Below are 18,204 nucleotides of genomic sequence, written 5' to 3' on the forward strand. Positions count from 1 at the left end.
AATGCCACAAACAACTGCACATTGTGACAGAAGCATGGGGGGTGGGGGGGAGCAGAAGATGGAAGGACAACAGTAAGTCCCCCTATCAATAGCAGCGAAATACACAATGATCATTGTCACCGATGTACAGTTTTGGCTTTGCAACTGGTTACCACCTGAATTCTGCAACACGCGACCTGGCAGCGCATTGCAACCACAGAAGCCGTAGCAGGACACTGAGGGGTGGGGGCACTCCCTTTGCCACTCCCTTTCCTTGTGATTTACCAGGGTTGGCAGATGTGCATTGTGCTTTCAGTGCTAACTGCAAATCGCAGGTCAATTTTGTATATTTCAAATAAACACTTAGTAATGCCACAGAGTTTGATCTCTGTCATGAATTTAACATCATAGCATAATACTAGTAAATAATGAAGGTTGGTTGGAACCGAGAATGAAATCTCAAGTTAATTATTTGTTGCACAGTCGCTTTCACCTGGGCCCTGAGTGCTGTCTTTCTTTTTTGTTCATGAGCCCAGATTGGAAGGGTCTGCATTGAGAACTGCATGAAATTTGCTGGGATAAATATCACCTACAAGTTGCACTTGAACTCCAGCTACATGGTGGGCCTGCTCCATGGGCGAGAAAATACTTTTGCGACCCTTTACGTGAACAACTCATCTGCACTGCACAACTACAAAGGACAGGAGCTGCAATATGTGGTCCAGGCCACTGACAAATCGACCAAGAGAAACGTCAGAACACAGATTACAATCCTGCTGGAGGGAATACGTACGTCCTGGCATTTCTTTGACATTCTGTGTTTTGTGCTTTTTCATTCTCCCCTATCTCCCCTGACGATCAATTGTCATCAGTGTTAGATATCTTGGTTTCACTCTCTTTATGTTTACTGAGGAAATCAGAAGTGATTTACTGGATTTACTAGTGATTTACTAGACTGCAGAATTACACAAGAGTAGTATATCAGAATATTCAGTACAAAAATATTTGTAATCATGTGTATATGCGTATGATATATGCAGGGCCACTGGAATTATGTGGCAGGTCGTGACCGAATTATGTGGCAGGGTTGACTAAATTATGCGCAAGAAAGGGCAAATTATGTGGCACAATGTGGCACATTTAGTGACAGTATGAATTCATTATTTTGTCATTTTTACACTTGCTAACACTATTTTAGCATAGGTTTCACCTCATTAGTAGCTATTTAACGCTCAAATACAGCATAAGCTACTGAATGGTGGCCAATAAGACTTTGGAAATGTCCGTCCACTGCGCAGCAGCACGTCACTGCATTTTTAGTAGCTTTAGATCCGTTTGCACTAGAAACAATTTATTTTGTCAAAATCTTCAAATTATTCAACAGATGATGGATTATGCGGCATATGTAGTAAACCCATAATTATGCAAAAAAACACTGCAGCCACAGAATCGCATAATTTCATTGGCCCTGGATATACCTATTTGTACATATATACATACGTACGTATTTAGTCATGGTAATTTACGTGTAGTTAAGTAGAATAAACCCATACTTACCTATGTGTTCTTACCTGATGAAGTTATTAAGACTGTATTATTTTTATGGGGCAAGGGGACCGGAGTCAGTCAGGGGCTCAGGAGAGATGACAGGTCACACATGTGATAAAGGAGTACATCTAATTTAAGATACAGTTAAGAATGTTGTTGCCTATGCAGGTTCCAGCCTTTGGAAACAAACTCACGCTTGAACAAGCACTATAGGAGTGTGTCAAAGCTTTGGGCCTAGTGGTTGCAAAGGACACCCAAAGCACTCTGTTTCCATTAGTTCAGTGTACATTTTGTTCCAAATACACTGTACATCTTCTAGTTTGTTGGGACATATTGGTGAGATCCGGAAGATTTAAAATAGTATTCGTTTTCATTACAATTGTGTATTAGCCATTTCTGGGTGTACATGTGGCCTCTGCTCATCGCGCCCCACCCAGGGTCCTGCTCACATTAAACTCTGTTTGATATAATAGTTACTTGCCTTAGTGTCAAGAGTGCTTGGATGTGCTCTGAATATAGGTATTACTATTTAAGTTTAAATGATAATGATTATAGCGTCATGAACCTTGAATATATCCCAGTAGCACTTGTCCACTAAGAAACCTCAAGAAATTCTGACAATCCGTCGCATGGACTTAAACTAGAGAATTTAGCAGTGTGGAATCGTTGCCAGAAAATAGAAGCACACTGGAAATAATGCTGGCAAAGGCTCCTCGGTGTGTTAAATACTCGCTGCTGACATCTGCTGTGGTCTGAAAGTCGTGAGTACGAATTCTGACATGATCAACTCAGTCTTCAGTCTCTCCGACTTTGTTATTCAAGTACAATTAAATTGGGCATTAAAAACACCTGTTATTTAGAACACTTAAAACAAGTTAATATTATAATAGCAGATTGTGACAGCCAGGCCTAATCTTGTCTATTATGACTCATTGAAATTAACAATTCCTACTTGGTATCAAGCTTTACCTTTGTTTTTCTGTTACTTTTGTTCCCTCATCTCTTTACGTTCCGTTTTGAAAGAAACCTGTTGCTTCTTCATGGCTGAAGTTGTGTTGTTTCCCTAGTTTAGGTGGCCTCGGAGATCTTGTCCAGTCAAGACTTAAGGAAATATGCTTTGTTAATTGGTGATACCCAACACTTCCAGGACGTGGATTAGTTCTTTAATGAGACGTCTCCAGTTTCTGACTTGCCCAAGTTAATGGCCTAAGGCCCATATTTATACTTTTTGACGTCAATTGTATTTTGTAAGTTTGCGCCTTGCGTCAAAAAGTGGTGCAAATGCGGCACTAAAAAAGTATAAATATGGGCTTAAGTGTGCAAAATGGGCCTGCACCGGGGATGAACTCTTGCATAAAAAAAAAAATAACAGTGGTCCACCATTGCAGCGCTTTATCCGCCTGCTTGCTACAAAAAAGCAAGCGTGCAAAGGGCTGCGCTTCAAGATTATATGGGTGGCCCAGTATGGAAGGGAGTTTATTGGAAGAAGGTGGCAAGCACCCTTTTCCAGGTGAAAGGGGATAAGAAGGTCGGGCTCTGGCCATCCTCTGCCATTCTCATTGCTTCACAACTCCCCAAAGGCCTCATTAAAGACAGACACATTAAATGACGTTCTACGTGCAGACACATTTGCGTACAAGTGGTGCAATAACGTTTGCACCCTCTGGATCCCCCCTTTACATTTCAGCAAGAAGTCAAAATCTGCATGTTATGTCCATTTTTTAGGGGTAAACTTGTATTTATTGCGCATTTTGATTTACGAATCACAGGGTATCGTATTTCACCGGGTTTGATAAATAACACCAAATCCTCTGGTGAGCTCATAATGACAGCCTCAGTCGAGCTCCTGCCAGCGTCAGTCTTCCCACCAGTACACCTGCATTAAACTACCCTAATTAGGGCTTCCAATTTTAAGGCATTTATGGGAAGATTTATGAAAAGTGGATATGCACCTAGTGCAGCACCACTTTTGTTTTGCCCTGTAGCGCCCCTTAGGGCCCCCCTAACGCCACCAATTGTGCGCCATATTTAAAATATGGTGCACCATGGTGGTAGTCAGGGGGACTGGCATCATAATCTTTGACGCTAGTCTTGCGCTTTGCAGGATTAGCGTAAACAATTATGACGCGAATCCTGCAAAGCACCCAGAGGCCCACTGAGCACAATGGGAGCCTCTTTTTAAAGCCTGCTCCTGAAGGCATGAAAGAATGCAGATAAAAATGACACAAAGCCTTTTTTTGCCCCCCCCCTTGCGCCGGAAAGCCCCCCTTGCATACATTATGCCTGAGGCAGGCATAATCTAGTGCAAGGGGTTACAAACTAACACAATGCAAGCATTGCACCACTTTGTAAATATAGCGTTTTTGGCCCTCCAATGACACATTAGCTTCATAAAAATGACGCTGTTGTGGGGTTGAAATAGTGCTATGCCAGCATAAATCAGGGCCTTATTTTATTTACTTTCCTGATTGCATTTACCCATGGCCAGGGTCCTGAATACCAAGTAGAGTGTCTTGCTATAACCTAAAACATAACCATAATATCAAGGACAAAATTATTGGCAGATAAGTATGGATAGATGTTTTTGTCCTTGATATTATGGCTCTAATATTAACGTATAACATTATCCTCTGCTTGCTATTCCAGACTACTATGTTTATCCATGTGTATTTTTGGCAGGGAAACATATTGCTTTACGTCTAAAATATGTTTGCATATTTTTTCTTATTAATGTATGCTCACCCTCTCTGCAGAATGTAGTCAAATTTTATGAACCAAAACACCCACCTGAGAACATTACCATTGTAGTATGAATGCGCCTGGCCATCTGCAGCTATTTATGTTCCTTCAGGAAGTAGAATTACATTTTAAATGTCCTGTGCACAGCCATCAGCTTGACAGTATGTCAGACACCCATAACAAGATCTTATCGTTTTAACAAACAAATACAGAAAGATAAAAAGATTGTTTTTTGTCTGCATTTATGAGTAAAAATCTGCAAAAAGGAGAACCCATTGAGCTTTAATTATACTGCATAAATCATATATCCACTTTGTTTTCCACACAAATATCTGTTTGGGTTTTGGAGACAATGATAATCGAAATATAAATAAAGAGCCCCAACATACAAAAGGGCAATATTCGCCTATTAATTTTTTCATTCAATGTGCTTAAGGGCAACAAATGGTTAGTATTGCTCATACGCTCAAAACCTGTCTCTGTCAGAACCCTGATGCGAGCTCTGCTGCATGCATGGTGGATCCAGGGCAGGGGGCCTGGTGCTAAACAAAACAAAATAAAAAAATAAACTTACTTCAATCCCCACCGCATCCGCATCACCAAACTTCAGGTCTCCACTGCACACAGGCTCCCAGACTGCCCTACGGCCAATCCTGATGTTGCTCTCAGCATCAGGATTGGCCTGAGCGCCCTCGCTTTGCACTTCCAGGCAGACTGGGGGCCTGTGCCTGCTGTCTCCAACCCAAAAAACAGCTCAGGTTGGGGACATCTCAGACGGCCGTGCCACCACTCCTCCTCTCTGCCTGTCACCCCCCTTTGGTTATTATTGTTTTATTTTTAATGTTTTGCAGCTGCTGCTGGCAGCGGGGCGACCGTGCCCTGCCATAGCAGAGGAGCCGCCACTGTGAATGAGACTGGACCTCCAAGTTGGGAGGGGAAGGGCACGCACAGTGGCAGGAAGAGCAGAGAAGGGCAGGAAAGACCCAAAAGGCTTGATTCTTGTCTCAAACGCTTGACTCACCAGGAGGTCATTCAGGGCTAAATGGTGGTAGGAATGGAGGAGGCATCATGTCCTGAGAAGGGCTTGGGATTCATGGGAAACAAACATCCTGTTATGGGCCACCATGTTGACATGGAGAGGACCCACTCCTGAACCTAACCTAAAACTCACCATACCCCCTAACCCAAACATATATATTTTTTTCTTGAATGTACTTCTCTAATTTGTATTCAATACATTTTTGGAATTCATTGATAGGGTTTTGTATGAAATGTAGAATGAAATGACTGTATATCAATGGTATTTTGAATGCCAAACATAGTAGCATTATTGGGCTTATTAGAAAGCCACTCACAAGCTTGGATGGGACCAAGGTCCAGAATCAAGAGCTCTGGGCTTTCAAAGTATCTTTAAAGGCTCTCTGCTTTTTCCTGCAGCTATGAATAAGGAGGAAGAATGCCCCTACTCATGCTCTGAGAGTAGGCACCGTGGCGAGTGTGAGGAATGTGGTGGATTGGGGACACTAACTGGAAGGTGCCAATGGAGACAGGGTGATGGCAAAGGTAAGGACTCTTTTAGCTCATCTCCCATGCTCCTCAGTCACAGCGGCTGCTGCCTGGAAGGGTTGAGGGTGCGGGGTTGCACGCAGAGCGGGGGCAGTTAAAAAAAATAAATAGACTTACCTGCTCCTCTGCCATCCGCCTCTCCCCCCAGCCGCCTTGTCTTGTGTGCGTCCCTCCCCAACCAACCATGACGTTGCTTTCATGCTGTTACATAGCATGAAAGAAGTCCAGCGATTGGCCTGAGCGGGCAGAAATGCTGCTCAGGGAGGGAGTAGGGCACTGCACTTGGTTTCCACCCGGCTGTAAAATACAGCTGGGTGGAGCATTTCTAAGTGTACATGTCAGTTTGGCCGGCCTCAGATGGACAACCAAACTGACATGCACACTTAGAAGCGCAAATACTACTACTCCTCCACTTGACGCGGAGGAGACTGGCCCGCCCTACTCTACGAAGGTGGAAAAATAAAGGGTACTTGTATTATCCCTTTATTTTTCTGCTTTTCGTCAGTGGGGTGATACTCCTCCACCATAGCAGAGGCCCCACCCCTGATGCCCCCCATAGTTACGTTTTGATGACCCAACTGCGTTGCTAATGATGCTTTTAGTGATTTTCATTGATTTTATGCCACAACCTAAAAAAAAAACACCAAATAAGAGGCAAGGTGCATCCAAATGAGTACTCAAGGCGAATTAAAGCACATCCCTTGTGAAATAAGACCAGGAGCCGGCCAATCTGTCCACCACAAAGACTGTTTACCTAAAAGCATTTGGGCAAATATTAAGCAGATTATATGCCTTTCTTGCTAAACCTCTCACTCATATTTCCATCTATTTTATTGCATGTTCGATAAATTATTGACATTAAAATCTTTAGGCAGAGACCAAGACACTTCTCCATTTCACATACCCAAGCGTGTAGCTGCTATGTGGCATATCAATGGGGCTCCCTATAAAGTACAAGTAGAGCCCACCGCAAATATTGTGCCTTAATGAGCACATGGGGAAGTGAAGGGAATGAGTTAAAAGGCTTGTCTGAATCCTGCTGTAATTATTTGAGCAATCTCAAGATTTTAAGGCAGGAGTGACTGGTTGAACTATATCAGTTCCAAGCATGTCCAAGCAAGCTGGTTCCAACACAGCCCAAGGATGTGTAAGCCCCTGTTTTCCCCTAAAAGAATACACAGACCCAAGTGTTATAGCTTTGGATAGAATGTGTTATATTTAATTACAAAAACAATAAACAACACATAGCTTTAATATATAACTCAAATTTGTTAAAATTCATCCAGATGTCACCCTAAGACAAGAATATAAGGTAATGAACAAACAACAACTTAGAAATAGTATTTATATCAGCTTCACTTTTGAGGCCAGCATTGTTTCGGTCCACAACCAATCTCGCAATTTTAAACTGGCCAAGTAAAGATAGTGCACATCTTAATCCCAAGTGCTGAACAATCGAAAATTGATTGTCTAAGATGGCAAAACCAGCCTCATGCTTGAGGGGACAAACGGTCATCAAACACTAGTACTTTGGATTTGATCCTGGGCTGCCATCCACAGATGCCACATACGTGACCCGATCTCCCCTGTTTGCCTTCTTGTCCTCCTCGGCTGGGGACGCATAGGACAGAAGCATTGGCTGCCCTGTACTGTATCCCCCAAGTAATCTCTCTTCTGCAGCCCATGCTGTCGGGCCAAATTACACTTGTAAGACCTTAACATGTTATTCTGTGGCATATAAAGTGTCCCACTACTATTACTAAGCAACTGGAGCAATACTAGCCTCAGCATCCCCCTAAATCCAAAAGGAAAACTGTGATACTCATATTACTGACAACACAAAACAATGTTCATCCCCAACTAAAAATGACAGTTATTAGCATGGGTGAGTTTTTAATAAGATGGTGCATGTCCAGTCCGTGAGCCGTCCAAGGCCTGCAGGTGAAGAAACATGTCCCTCAACCTATGATTTTTATAACTTCCAGGGGTGCTCCCGCTGTAAGTCCACAAGCTTGCATACTTACACAGTTCTGACTCCCCCATGTCAATCATTTGAGCTGAGAGGTACAGCCGTGCACCGTACAAGAGAAGAGGGAGCTGGAAGCCCCCACCAACGTGCGCCCATCTGACACCAAAAAGCCTAGTATTCAAGGTTGATATCTTTGCTGTAATGATGCATTGTGGGATTGTGCTGTCGAATGTTCTTTGAGTGAGCATTTCTTGTTCTGTGACTTGTTATCAGTTGGAAGTAGAAGCCAGAGGAACAGTTTACAAGCAACTTGTAGGATTAGTTGTAACTATTTCAGGTGCCTAATGGAATATTTTTTTTTTTTTAATACGTCACCTTAGAATACGAGATTAATAGCGCTCAATCATCGCCAATGTTGCTAAGTCTATATTGAGTGTTTCATGCCTCAGTTAAATAATAGTGCTTTAGTTACACTCATGTTCCTGAGTCTAGATTCATAATAATATTCCTTTAACCACTTTCTAAACCCTTTGCTATTACTAAATACAACACTCTGTCACTCCATGCTTATGCAGAGTGTGCTATTATTGTATATTTCTGATGCATCATCTTGTTAACACTCTGTGTGTTATTTCTTTACAGGTATCAGCACAAATTATTCTACCTGCACACCAAGCCTGCAGACTTGTCCTGATGGAACCTGTGACATTGTTGAGAGTAGAGATCCCGCAATATGCCCACAGGATTGCACAAGTATGAACGAATGTCATATCTAATCAATATTGGTCAAGAAAAGGGGCGCTCCCAGGCAATAGTTGATGAGTGGAAGAGTTGGGGAGTCCAGGGGTAATACCTACTTATGAGTGTCCTATTAAATCAGCCAAAATCAACAACAACCTCTGATTTTGAAAAGAAGGCAGTGGTTTACATAAGCTGGGTCTATTTTCTCTAATGGATGTTGCAATCAAAACAAAAATTATACCACAGCACTCAAAGTACTAGTCCGATTTTACAGTAATCAAACACAGGTACAAATCCGTCGATGCTATGTATCCACAATGCCAAAGACTTTTATTCAGTAGTGATGTAGTCCTTTGTTTGTTTCCAACGATAGAACAAGGTAGCCAACTTGTGTTTCGTCACTGAAGCGTGGCTTTTTCAGACTGTGAACACAATTACACATACAAACATGTTAAAAAAAGACTGTCATAAATATGTCTTAGAACAGCAGGAAATCTCCCGAAAGATTTGTGCCACAGAAAAACCCCTCTTCTGAATGGTCCAAATCATAAACCATAAGTTGAGACACACAGCATTAAGTGATTAAAAGTGCCCCACTTGGATCAGGAATGGGTCAGAGATGTATCACCCTCGTCGGACCCGAAAGAGGGGCTTGGTATATAGAAGATGAGTGTAGGCCATTAAGCACTCACCAATGCCCATGAGTGAATGACCTGAAACAGGTAGTCCCAGTCGAGTGAGTCGAACAACTTCTCCAGGTCAAGGATTAGGTGCGCAGTGTCCTGTACCCAATCCTGCACATGGAACAAACATCAGAGATTGTGTGATGTGCTACTACCAGGGAAACCATCCATTTTGATCAAAGCATATGAGTTCTGGGAGGATTTGTGCATATCTGGTTGACAGGATTTTACCCAATATTTTGTAGTCTGCCCCCAGAATGGCAATAGGGGCATAGGAGCAGACATTGATGAGGTCCCTATTAAGCTTGGGGAGAAATGTTAATAAGGATTCCCAAAGGGATGGTTGTAATTCTCCTACACACAGTGCCTCATTGTGGCCAGACGAGAAACCGGATATAATATTCCAAGGGGAGCCTGTCAAGGCCAGGTGTTTTGTTCCCTGCCAAGTCCCATATCAACTGTTTGACATCAGCAGGGGTTATGACAGAATCTTAGGTCTCCGTCTGTGTTGCAGAGATTTGTGGTAGAGGCAGATGTGTGAGAAACGGTGCCTGTCCTGGAGTTCCGTAAATTTCTGAATAATACCTGCGGAATTTCCGGAGAATGTCAAGTTGTGTGTTGAGGGTTGGGCATGCGGGGGCTCTGAGTTCAAGGATTGGCATCTCCCTGTGCTCCTGATGAATCAGCCAAGCAAGGAGGTCGCCGGATTTGTCGCCCTGTCTTTGGGTTTTAGCCATGTAAGAGGACAGATTCAAGTGAGAGATTAAGGCATTGTAAGCGAGTTGCATGCGGCGCTTCGCATCCTGCAGTGCAGTCCGACCGGGTGGGTCTCGTTCTGCCTGCCATTCCAGGTGTGGCAGGTATTGTTCAACCTCCTCTGCAAACACCCAAAATCACCTGAATGCATATCCCTTGTGTGACCACCTTGAAGGCATCCCATCCCAGTGTTTTGTCAGACGCCATGCCTTCATACTCAGCAAAGTAGTTACATATATGTATGAACTGAGCTCTCAAAAATCCCAGATCCTCCAGGTAGTCAGGAGGTGAGCACCATGTGGGGGTCAGAGGACGTGGGGGCCCCCCCACTGTAAATCTATTATTTGGGCATCATGGACTGAGACAATATGGCCCAGAAAGTCTGCGGCACGGTCCGGGGACAACAGAAGGAGGGAGCATAGAATCCAACCAGGGCACATGTAGAGATCTTGTGGCACTGAACAAAAAGAGTAAACCTGGGAAGTGGGATGTGTGGCCTTCCATAAGTCACCCAGGGCTCAGTGTGTTACCCAGTTAAGAAAGCGCTCTGTCTGAGCGTTTAGTGTGGCACGTGGTGCAACCTTTTTAAGGAGAAGAAGGGTGTGAGGTCTGAGGAGGGCACAGAGATTTGAGCCAAGTGTCCAGCTTTCAGGAATTTCAGTGGGGTCATTGCCCTCCGCCTCCTTCGAAATGCCAAGGATGTGGATATTCCTCCTGAGGGAGCGAAATTGGGCATCATCCACCCTATGTTCTAAAATCTGGATCCGCTCCTGTAGGTCTCGAGTAGCTTGTTGGTTGTCTGATGCTCGAGGTTGCAATATTGCTATGGTCTTCTCCCCTGAGAGCTTCCAATGGTCATCTTAGAGGAAACTTAGTTACGAAACTTGAGACCCCATGGCAGTCGCCATGGATTTCCAGGAGCTTTCAATGGCTGGCCCAAGTTGTCTTGGGGGAGCTCAAGAGGGTCATATGTGCTGCCTAGCTGGAGAGTGTCCGATATGGTAGCGGGGGCCTGTCAGGCACCACCGGTTTGGTTGCTGGTACTTGGTGTCTTCAATCAGCCCATGATGAGTGTTTATGGGGGGGTTGAAGTTTCCCTGAGTCTGGACCGTTGTGACAAGCCTCTTGGGTGTGGAGCCTCTGCTGCGAGTAAGGAGAGCCAAAGGCGAGTAGGCTGGTAGAAATAGGAAGGAAAGAAAGGTAGTCAACCCCACTGGTAGGCCAGCAGTGTAGGTCAGCATCTAGAAGTCCTTTAAGCGTCAGCCTCTGGCACTTCATCACGGGACGAGGAGTCCACCGTCTCCTCCAGGTGATTAACCAGCTGCTGCACCGTGCCCAAGTTAGGTACCAAGTGTGTTTAGGAAGTCCCCTGGGAGGGTCCCTCAGGTACCTGGTGCCCCGTGGGATGAGGCTTCCCCTGGTGGTTTGTCACTCCACAGCACTGGACCCATGTCAATTAGTGAATGTTGAGGAGGCTTGGTGCACTGGATGGACTTATGGCCCTTGATTGACTCACTTCGGCCCCCCAGGGCGGCGATGGGATCGCTGATGGCGTAGTGATCTGAGGTGGTGGCACACCCTGTTGCAGGCTCTTCTCCTACAATATGTGAGGGGAGCCCCCAATGGTACTGGTGGCAGGGAGGGCACGCCCCGGTCTGTAGAAGTGGAGGTGGTGTGTCCACAGCCCCGTGTGCAAGCTTCTCTGTGTTGATAGAAGCGCTACAAGTCCAGTTGCTCGAATAGCCAGTTAATTATGCCTCAGTGTGGGCGCTGAGCATTGATGAGATAAGGAGGGCCCAGCCACCACAGGAAGAAGCAGCATGGTCATGGTGGAGCCCCAAGAGTCCAGCAGTATAGTAGGGGTATGCTGTGCAGGTCCCAGAGCTGCACGGCACACAGCAGGCATGCAGTGGAGCTCATGATGGTAGTAATCAGGGCAAGGAAGCAGCAGGAGGCCTTTCCACTGCTCGTGCTAACCTACCTGGAGGTTTTTGCAGAGTGGGTCTTGGATTCATGGCAATATCAAGGTGGGTGGCTCTGAGCGATTTCAGAGCACGTCTGCCATCGCTACTCACCTGGCCATGCCTCCTCAAACAGCCACCAGTCACTACGTAACATTCTTATACAGTGTATCCAGCCACTTTACAATTACAAATATGATATAATATTCTGTACAGAGCCGCATGCATTATATATGTGCAGAGATATTTTCTCTCAAGTGAATGTGTAAGGTAAAAGGTTTAGCCGCAAAGTAATGTTTTTCTGAATTACTCTACAATGAATTATTTATTAACTTCTCTGGTATCAGCCAAACTGTTGTAACACACAAAGGAAAATAACAACCATAAAAACCACATACATCTATCAACATTATTGTATTGCAACATTTCATCAATTATTATACCCTATTGACATTCTTACTTCTGTTTTTACATTACTTTCATACAAACTATGAGAACATTAGATTCTATATCGTGAATTTCATGACAGGCATTAACCCTTGATCAGTGCCTACCCCAATTTTTTCCAAAACAGTTCTATATAGGCCCAACCATAAGCAGAACTGACAGGCAGGACTCAGCAAATCCGGATTGGCCATGAAAAACATATTTTATACAATCACACTCACCATGATATGCAAACAATGAGGTTATCATGGTGTGGCAAAAGTGGGGCAAGGTGAGGTGCTCTTCATCAAAAGTTTAAGCTTCAAATGTACTTTTCTAATGTATACCTACTAGAGATCCAGAAAATACGTTTTAGAAAAAGAGTATGAACAAGCATTAACAGGTAAAGTTTCAACAAAAGCCAGGCACAAGTATTTCAGCAAGGAAGGGAGAAGGATATCACTCTCCCTAATTACAACTTGCTTCAGGTGCGAATCTTCACCCAATGTCTCCCTCACTGTACAATACTGTTGATGCTAAGTTCGATAATCAATTAGGTAATAGATAAAGTATCTTTGCAGGATGGGGCTGGTGCTATCCTCATTAATAAAGTAGGGCAACGTACCCCTACCAGAATTAAAATCATCAAGAAATAAGAAATAATAAAATGAGTTATGAGACTCAAGAATGCTCAAGATCATTAAAGTTAATAACCATAACGTTTGATTCAAGTCATTTAAAAATGCAATACAGAAGGAAAAGCATCATGATTGGTCAATAGGAATAGTAAATCAATATAGGGAATTGGAATAAGCTTCAGCCAAAAGCAGCAAAGAGATTGGCATAAAGTCAAGTTCCGGAGAAAAAATATTCCCGAACAAGAGACAGACATTCAAGGGTCTGCTCTCTAGCCAGGGCAAACCAGATTTGGCTCACCTCCCATATGAGCCCATTATATAACAAAATACAAAGGAATAGTTGCAGTGTCAGCATAAATTGATAGAATTGACAAATCAGAATGCAAAACACAATGCAGCATCATGTAACCCCTTCTGACCTAATGTCATTGGATATGTCAGTACAAATCTAGTTATACTCAAAACAATGGCAGTCTCATGTTATGAACTGGCCTAGAGTGGCTTAGGCAGAAGGTCGTTGATAACGTGACAAAGAAGAAGGAAATCTTCCACCAGAGTTCTTCGAGAACAGCATGTAAATGCATAAGTGTACATTTTGATACATGCGATGTGAAGAGAAAATGAAAACACATCATGGCTGCATTAGGATTCAAAATGGAAGTTAGTCCTAGTTCGGCCCTCTTTCAACCAAATACAGGAAAATACAGTTTTCCAAAGTGCTCTGTTTTCATGAAAAAAACATTCATGATGTTAGCACACATTATTTAAAAATCAGGAAAACACATCTAAGAATCCCATGGTGCAGCAGAGGAATTACTGGCTAAAACAGTCATTCCGGCCCCTTTAATTCGAGCCTCCCCTGCCCATCCTGAGCATCATCAGTCTCTAGCCGGGGTAGTAATATCGGGACCATGGAGAAATACATTATTTGAAAAGAATAATGATGATTCCTAGATGTGAGCATCTGTTATGGCCTATAAGGTCCTTGAAGCTGGTCAGGATAGACTCCACTAGAATCTGATGGCACATTGACACTGGACAAATGAGAGATTCCAGGAAATTCTATTGAGCATTTGAGATTGATCTTGAGTAGGGCTGCCTTACAACATATGAAGCCCATAAGAGCAGAACAGTAGTTCTCCAAATCAAGTGGTGTGTCTCTGCATAAATTGACCTACATTTAAAAGTTGGTTGGTGTTTTTCCAACTAAACAAAACCTTAAATTGTATTGAAAATATGGACTAAGGTGCCTTGATCAGTAGTAGGGGTGCTTTCTATGTATATTGTCCAATGTAACTGGCCAATTCAGACAGCAAGTATTCTTACTTTTGAAGTACTTTACTACCATAGTGTGAAATGTTCATTGGCTGTATTGTAAATCTCTACCGTAATGGCGCCTAATAAACGTGTAACATATTAGAAGGGGCTTAAAATTCCTTTAGCTTAAAATTCCTTTAGCCGGTAAAGGTCTAATGTGTACACTGAAGGCTTTACGCATGCACTGAATAACAATGCCCATTCTTCACAATACCTCTGTCTATCTTTCGTTAGGGGAAAAAGTCATCGGCGGCTATGAGAATGGATTAGATATGGTGGGAATCAAGGCCGGTCATGGCACTTGTTACTGTTTCCCGCAGGACAAATGTTACTGTGAAAAGATCGACCTTGAAGGTATGTTGTCTCTCTTAATACATTGGCATGACTCTGGGAAAAGACATAAGGTTTGCTTAGCCAGATGAATCTAAGTGTGCAGTTGTTGGTGTTGCAGAAATACCTGCATGAAAAGTGAAAGCACAGACAGAAAGAGCGGGAAAAGAGCAATGACGCCTATTCAAGATTACACTTTAAAGCATTCAAAAGTTTTAGTGATTTGTGAAAGGTAAATGTATTTCGAGGGGTAACTGTTCACAGGGTATTTAATTCTTTCATTTCTTGCTGTGCCCTAATGAACTGTAGAACGGGATATCTTGTGCTTCAGCTAAAAGAACTAAACCACCACCTTGCTTGGGCAAGGCTTGAGTAATCAGCAAATGACCCCGTCCCAACGTCCAGGGGGAACTGGGGGCTCAGTGTTTTCTTATATGTCCCTCAGGGATGAAATACAGACGCCTTTGATAGCAGATTGTAGCTGTCACGTGATGTTTTGGGAAGATGTAATAATGTGTATGGGTCAGCGGTGTATCTTGTTATGAGATCCTCGTGCATGGGTAGACTCTTGTTCTCACTTAATTAGAAGACATACGGGCAGTCTTCCTACTTCTAATGATGTTTGTTGCTGTCTTTCTATGTGCAGAGCGATTGTGCGACGATATGTGTAAGACAGTGATTGCTGGAGGGGTCCTGCTGTCCTTCATCATCTCTGTTCTGCTCTCCTCTTATTTCATTCACCGATATCACAAGAACTCACCCAAACCACCCATCGCATCAGCTGAAATGACATTCAGGCGACCAGCACAGTCGTACCCTATCAATTATTCATCCACTAACGTCCGTCGACCTTCACTGGACTCCATGGAGAACCAGATCTCCGTTGACACGTTTAAGATACCTGTGAGATTCATTTTCATTTACAGAACGATCACCCACAAAGTAAAAATTGTTTGTTCTGGCTCTAGTCATATACCTAGAAAGTGTAACGTCACTAGAATCCAAACACAATCACCAAGGGGAAAGTCTATAAAATGATAGATCGAGGGGCAAAGCTATCATCTCATATTTTGGAAATTGATTTTCAGGAAGATCATTATAGGTGATGGTATGTGGTTAATGTAAAGCATAAATTCATGCTATAGTGTAACTGTATTTCTAAACATTTGAAATGTTACTTGAGGGCTCTTTTACAACTTCATCAATTTCAAAAACAATAGACAGTAGCACAACTTAATCAGTGAAACCCCCTTATCTTAACGGGTACAGGGGAGGGTAGGTGTGGTACTGCTAAAAATAAACATGTGTGGTATTCAGCTAAAAATGTGGTTAAATAAGATGATAAAAAACTAAATTACAACTAAGAAAATAATATTTTGATCATATGAGTTTGAGTATTACATGCATTAAAGACCCTACTTAGCATATTGCACACACAAAAAATCTTCAATTTAAGGGATCATCAGGGACTTATAAATGGAAAGGTCCAAAATTAAACATTTTCACTCAGACATATCTGAATAATTTTAACAAGACTGTAAGGCAGTGACACTTTATTGGGTTCTGTTTGAAAGACCTCACCTATCAGTTGTGCTCTAAAATGTGTCTATTTTTCTCTATTATAACCAGGAAGATCCAAAGTGGGAATTTCCCCGGAAGAATCTGGTCCTGGGAAAAACACTGGGCGAAGGAGAATTCGGCAAAGTCGTGAAGGCTACTGCTTTTAGGCTAAAGGGAAAAGCTGGCTATACTACAGTGGCTGTAAAAATGTTGAAAGGTACTATGGCATGACAAGCAGCATCGACCCCAATGTTTGTGTATGAAATTGCAGAAGTGTGCTTACCGATAGGAACTTGTGAGCAATCATTATCAGTCCAACTGAGGGCGACCTTCATGAAGATGAAACACATGAAATACTAACCTTACGCTAACTCATAGCGCAAAAACATAATTGTTGAATTTGGCTATGGAGCCCCGAAGGTCCCTGAGGTCCGTTTTACATTTAAGGGAAGCCATATCAGAATATGAGAATTTATGTGACATTTCTTTCAGGACCCTATATAAAATCTGGTAAACATTTTTTCTGGTTTAAATCTGCATCAGTAAATCTGCTAAGTAATATATGCATAATATTGATCATCTATCTTTCCGAAACACTCCTAAGCGTGGCATTTAATTTCCACTATAATTGAGGTCGCAGAGGACTATTGCAAGTTGCCCTATTTCTCTTAGGATACATTCCATTTCAAATATATCCAATTAATACCAATCTTGTTGGGCTGATGCATATACACTTCATGACACACCAGCTATTATTATTAAAATTATTACAAGAAGCTGAAAAATAATTCTGATCAAAACTGGACACTTGGATTAATAGGCTACATAGCTTTTAATAGCTAGTTATAGATCTTGTAAAATAGATACTGCTTATGATTTAACTGTTGCACTCTGTTATAGACTTAGTTTCATAACATCCCTTATTTGTATAACAGCTGGCTTTGTTTCCACCTTTGAAATAATTTCCATCATGCTGTATCAGAGTTTGTAAAGGAACCCATTTTTTGCATGAAGTCACGCTCATCTTCATCTTCCATCAGAATTTACAGTAAACATTCATGTTTGTCAGCAAATCAACCGTATGATCAAATTAAGTAATGATCTAATGTACATAAAGTTCTTGGTAAGGTCTTTCAAAAATATTCAGACAATATCCATTAAAATAAGGCATAGTGGTGCTTCAAACAGAGTCTTCTATTCCCAAAGTTGAAAAGATCAGTTTAATACTGTGTGGGCCAAGTTAATCATACAGTGCCATAAATGGAAGATGATTAAGGGATTATACATCAGATATTGGTGGCAAAAATATTATCTGTCAGAGGTATTGTGCCCTAAATATCATTTTAAAAATATTCTATGTTGGGTGAAGATTTTCTGTTATTAATTCAATTGTGGCAATATCTTTGTGAAAGATATGTAGAACATTTTAGGGGCTATTCACAAAAGTAATATTACACAAGTGAATCTACATGTGTAATTTTACTCTTACATTATGTAATAACATGTCAGTACCCCATGAAACTGGGGCTGGGGCCTAATTAAGGAGTGTAAAATTACTACTTGAATCTTTTCACACATAGGCGGAGATCTCTGCCACCGAGTTCAAGATCTCCCTTTCAGTATAGGGAAAAGTTAAACAGTTTATTAAACCTAAAACAAAATCTAAAAACTATTTATATGTTAAATTGTAATGTAAATTAATGTAATATGTTTATTTAAATGTAGAACAAAATAGTGATTCTCCATAATAAATGGCAAGAGAATCTGCTTTTCATTAAAGACACAGAGGCTAACATTATGTGTTATTCCTTTGTTGCCTCCCCATGCAACATTTGAAACGGGTTAACATCACAAAGAAACATTCGAGAACAGAACAATCAATACGTATAAATAGTCGGTGCAGTCAACAATCTGCCTTTTTTTAAATAACAAGGTTGTTGTTTCCATCAAAGACTAATGAAGATAATGAAGCCAATTGAAATGAAAAACAT

At 42.1% G+C, this 18,204-nt stretch overlaps 1 protein-coding gene across 1 annotated transcript in view; it reads left to right on the forward strand.

Annotated features, from left to right (window-relative positions):
* RET (ret proto-oncogene) overlaps nucleotides 1-18,204 on the forward strand; it is a 192,597-nt gene that overhangs the window by 137,452 nt on the left and 36,941 nt on the right. Inside the window, exons 7-12 of the mRNA XM_069240197.1 lie at nucleotides 516-768; nucleotides 5,704-5,829; nucleotides 8,444-8,554; nucleotides 14,558-14,677; nucleotides 15,300-15,556; nucleotides 16,283-16,430. Of these exons, the coding sequence (XP_069096298.1) occupies nucleotides 516-768; nucleotides 5,704-5,829; nucleotides 8,444-8,554; nucleotides 14,558-14,677; nucleotides 15,300-15,556; nucleotides 16,283-16,430 (1,015 nt within the window). The remainder of the gene's footprint in view (nucleotides 1-515; nucleotides 769-5,703; nucleotides 5,830-8,443; nucleotides 8,555-14,557; nucleotides 14,678-15,299; nucleotides 15,557-16,282; nucleotides 16,431-18,204) is intronic.

The sequence above is a fragment of the Pleurodeles waltl genome, chromosome 6, assembly GCF_031143425.1.
Source record: "Pleurodeles waltl isolate 20211129_DDA chromosome 6, aPleWal1.hap1.20221129, whole genome shotgun sequence".
Taxonomy (NCBI): Eukaryota; Metazoa; Chordata; class Amphibia; order Caudata; family Salamandridae; genus Pleurodeles; species Pleurodeles waltl.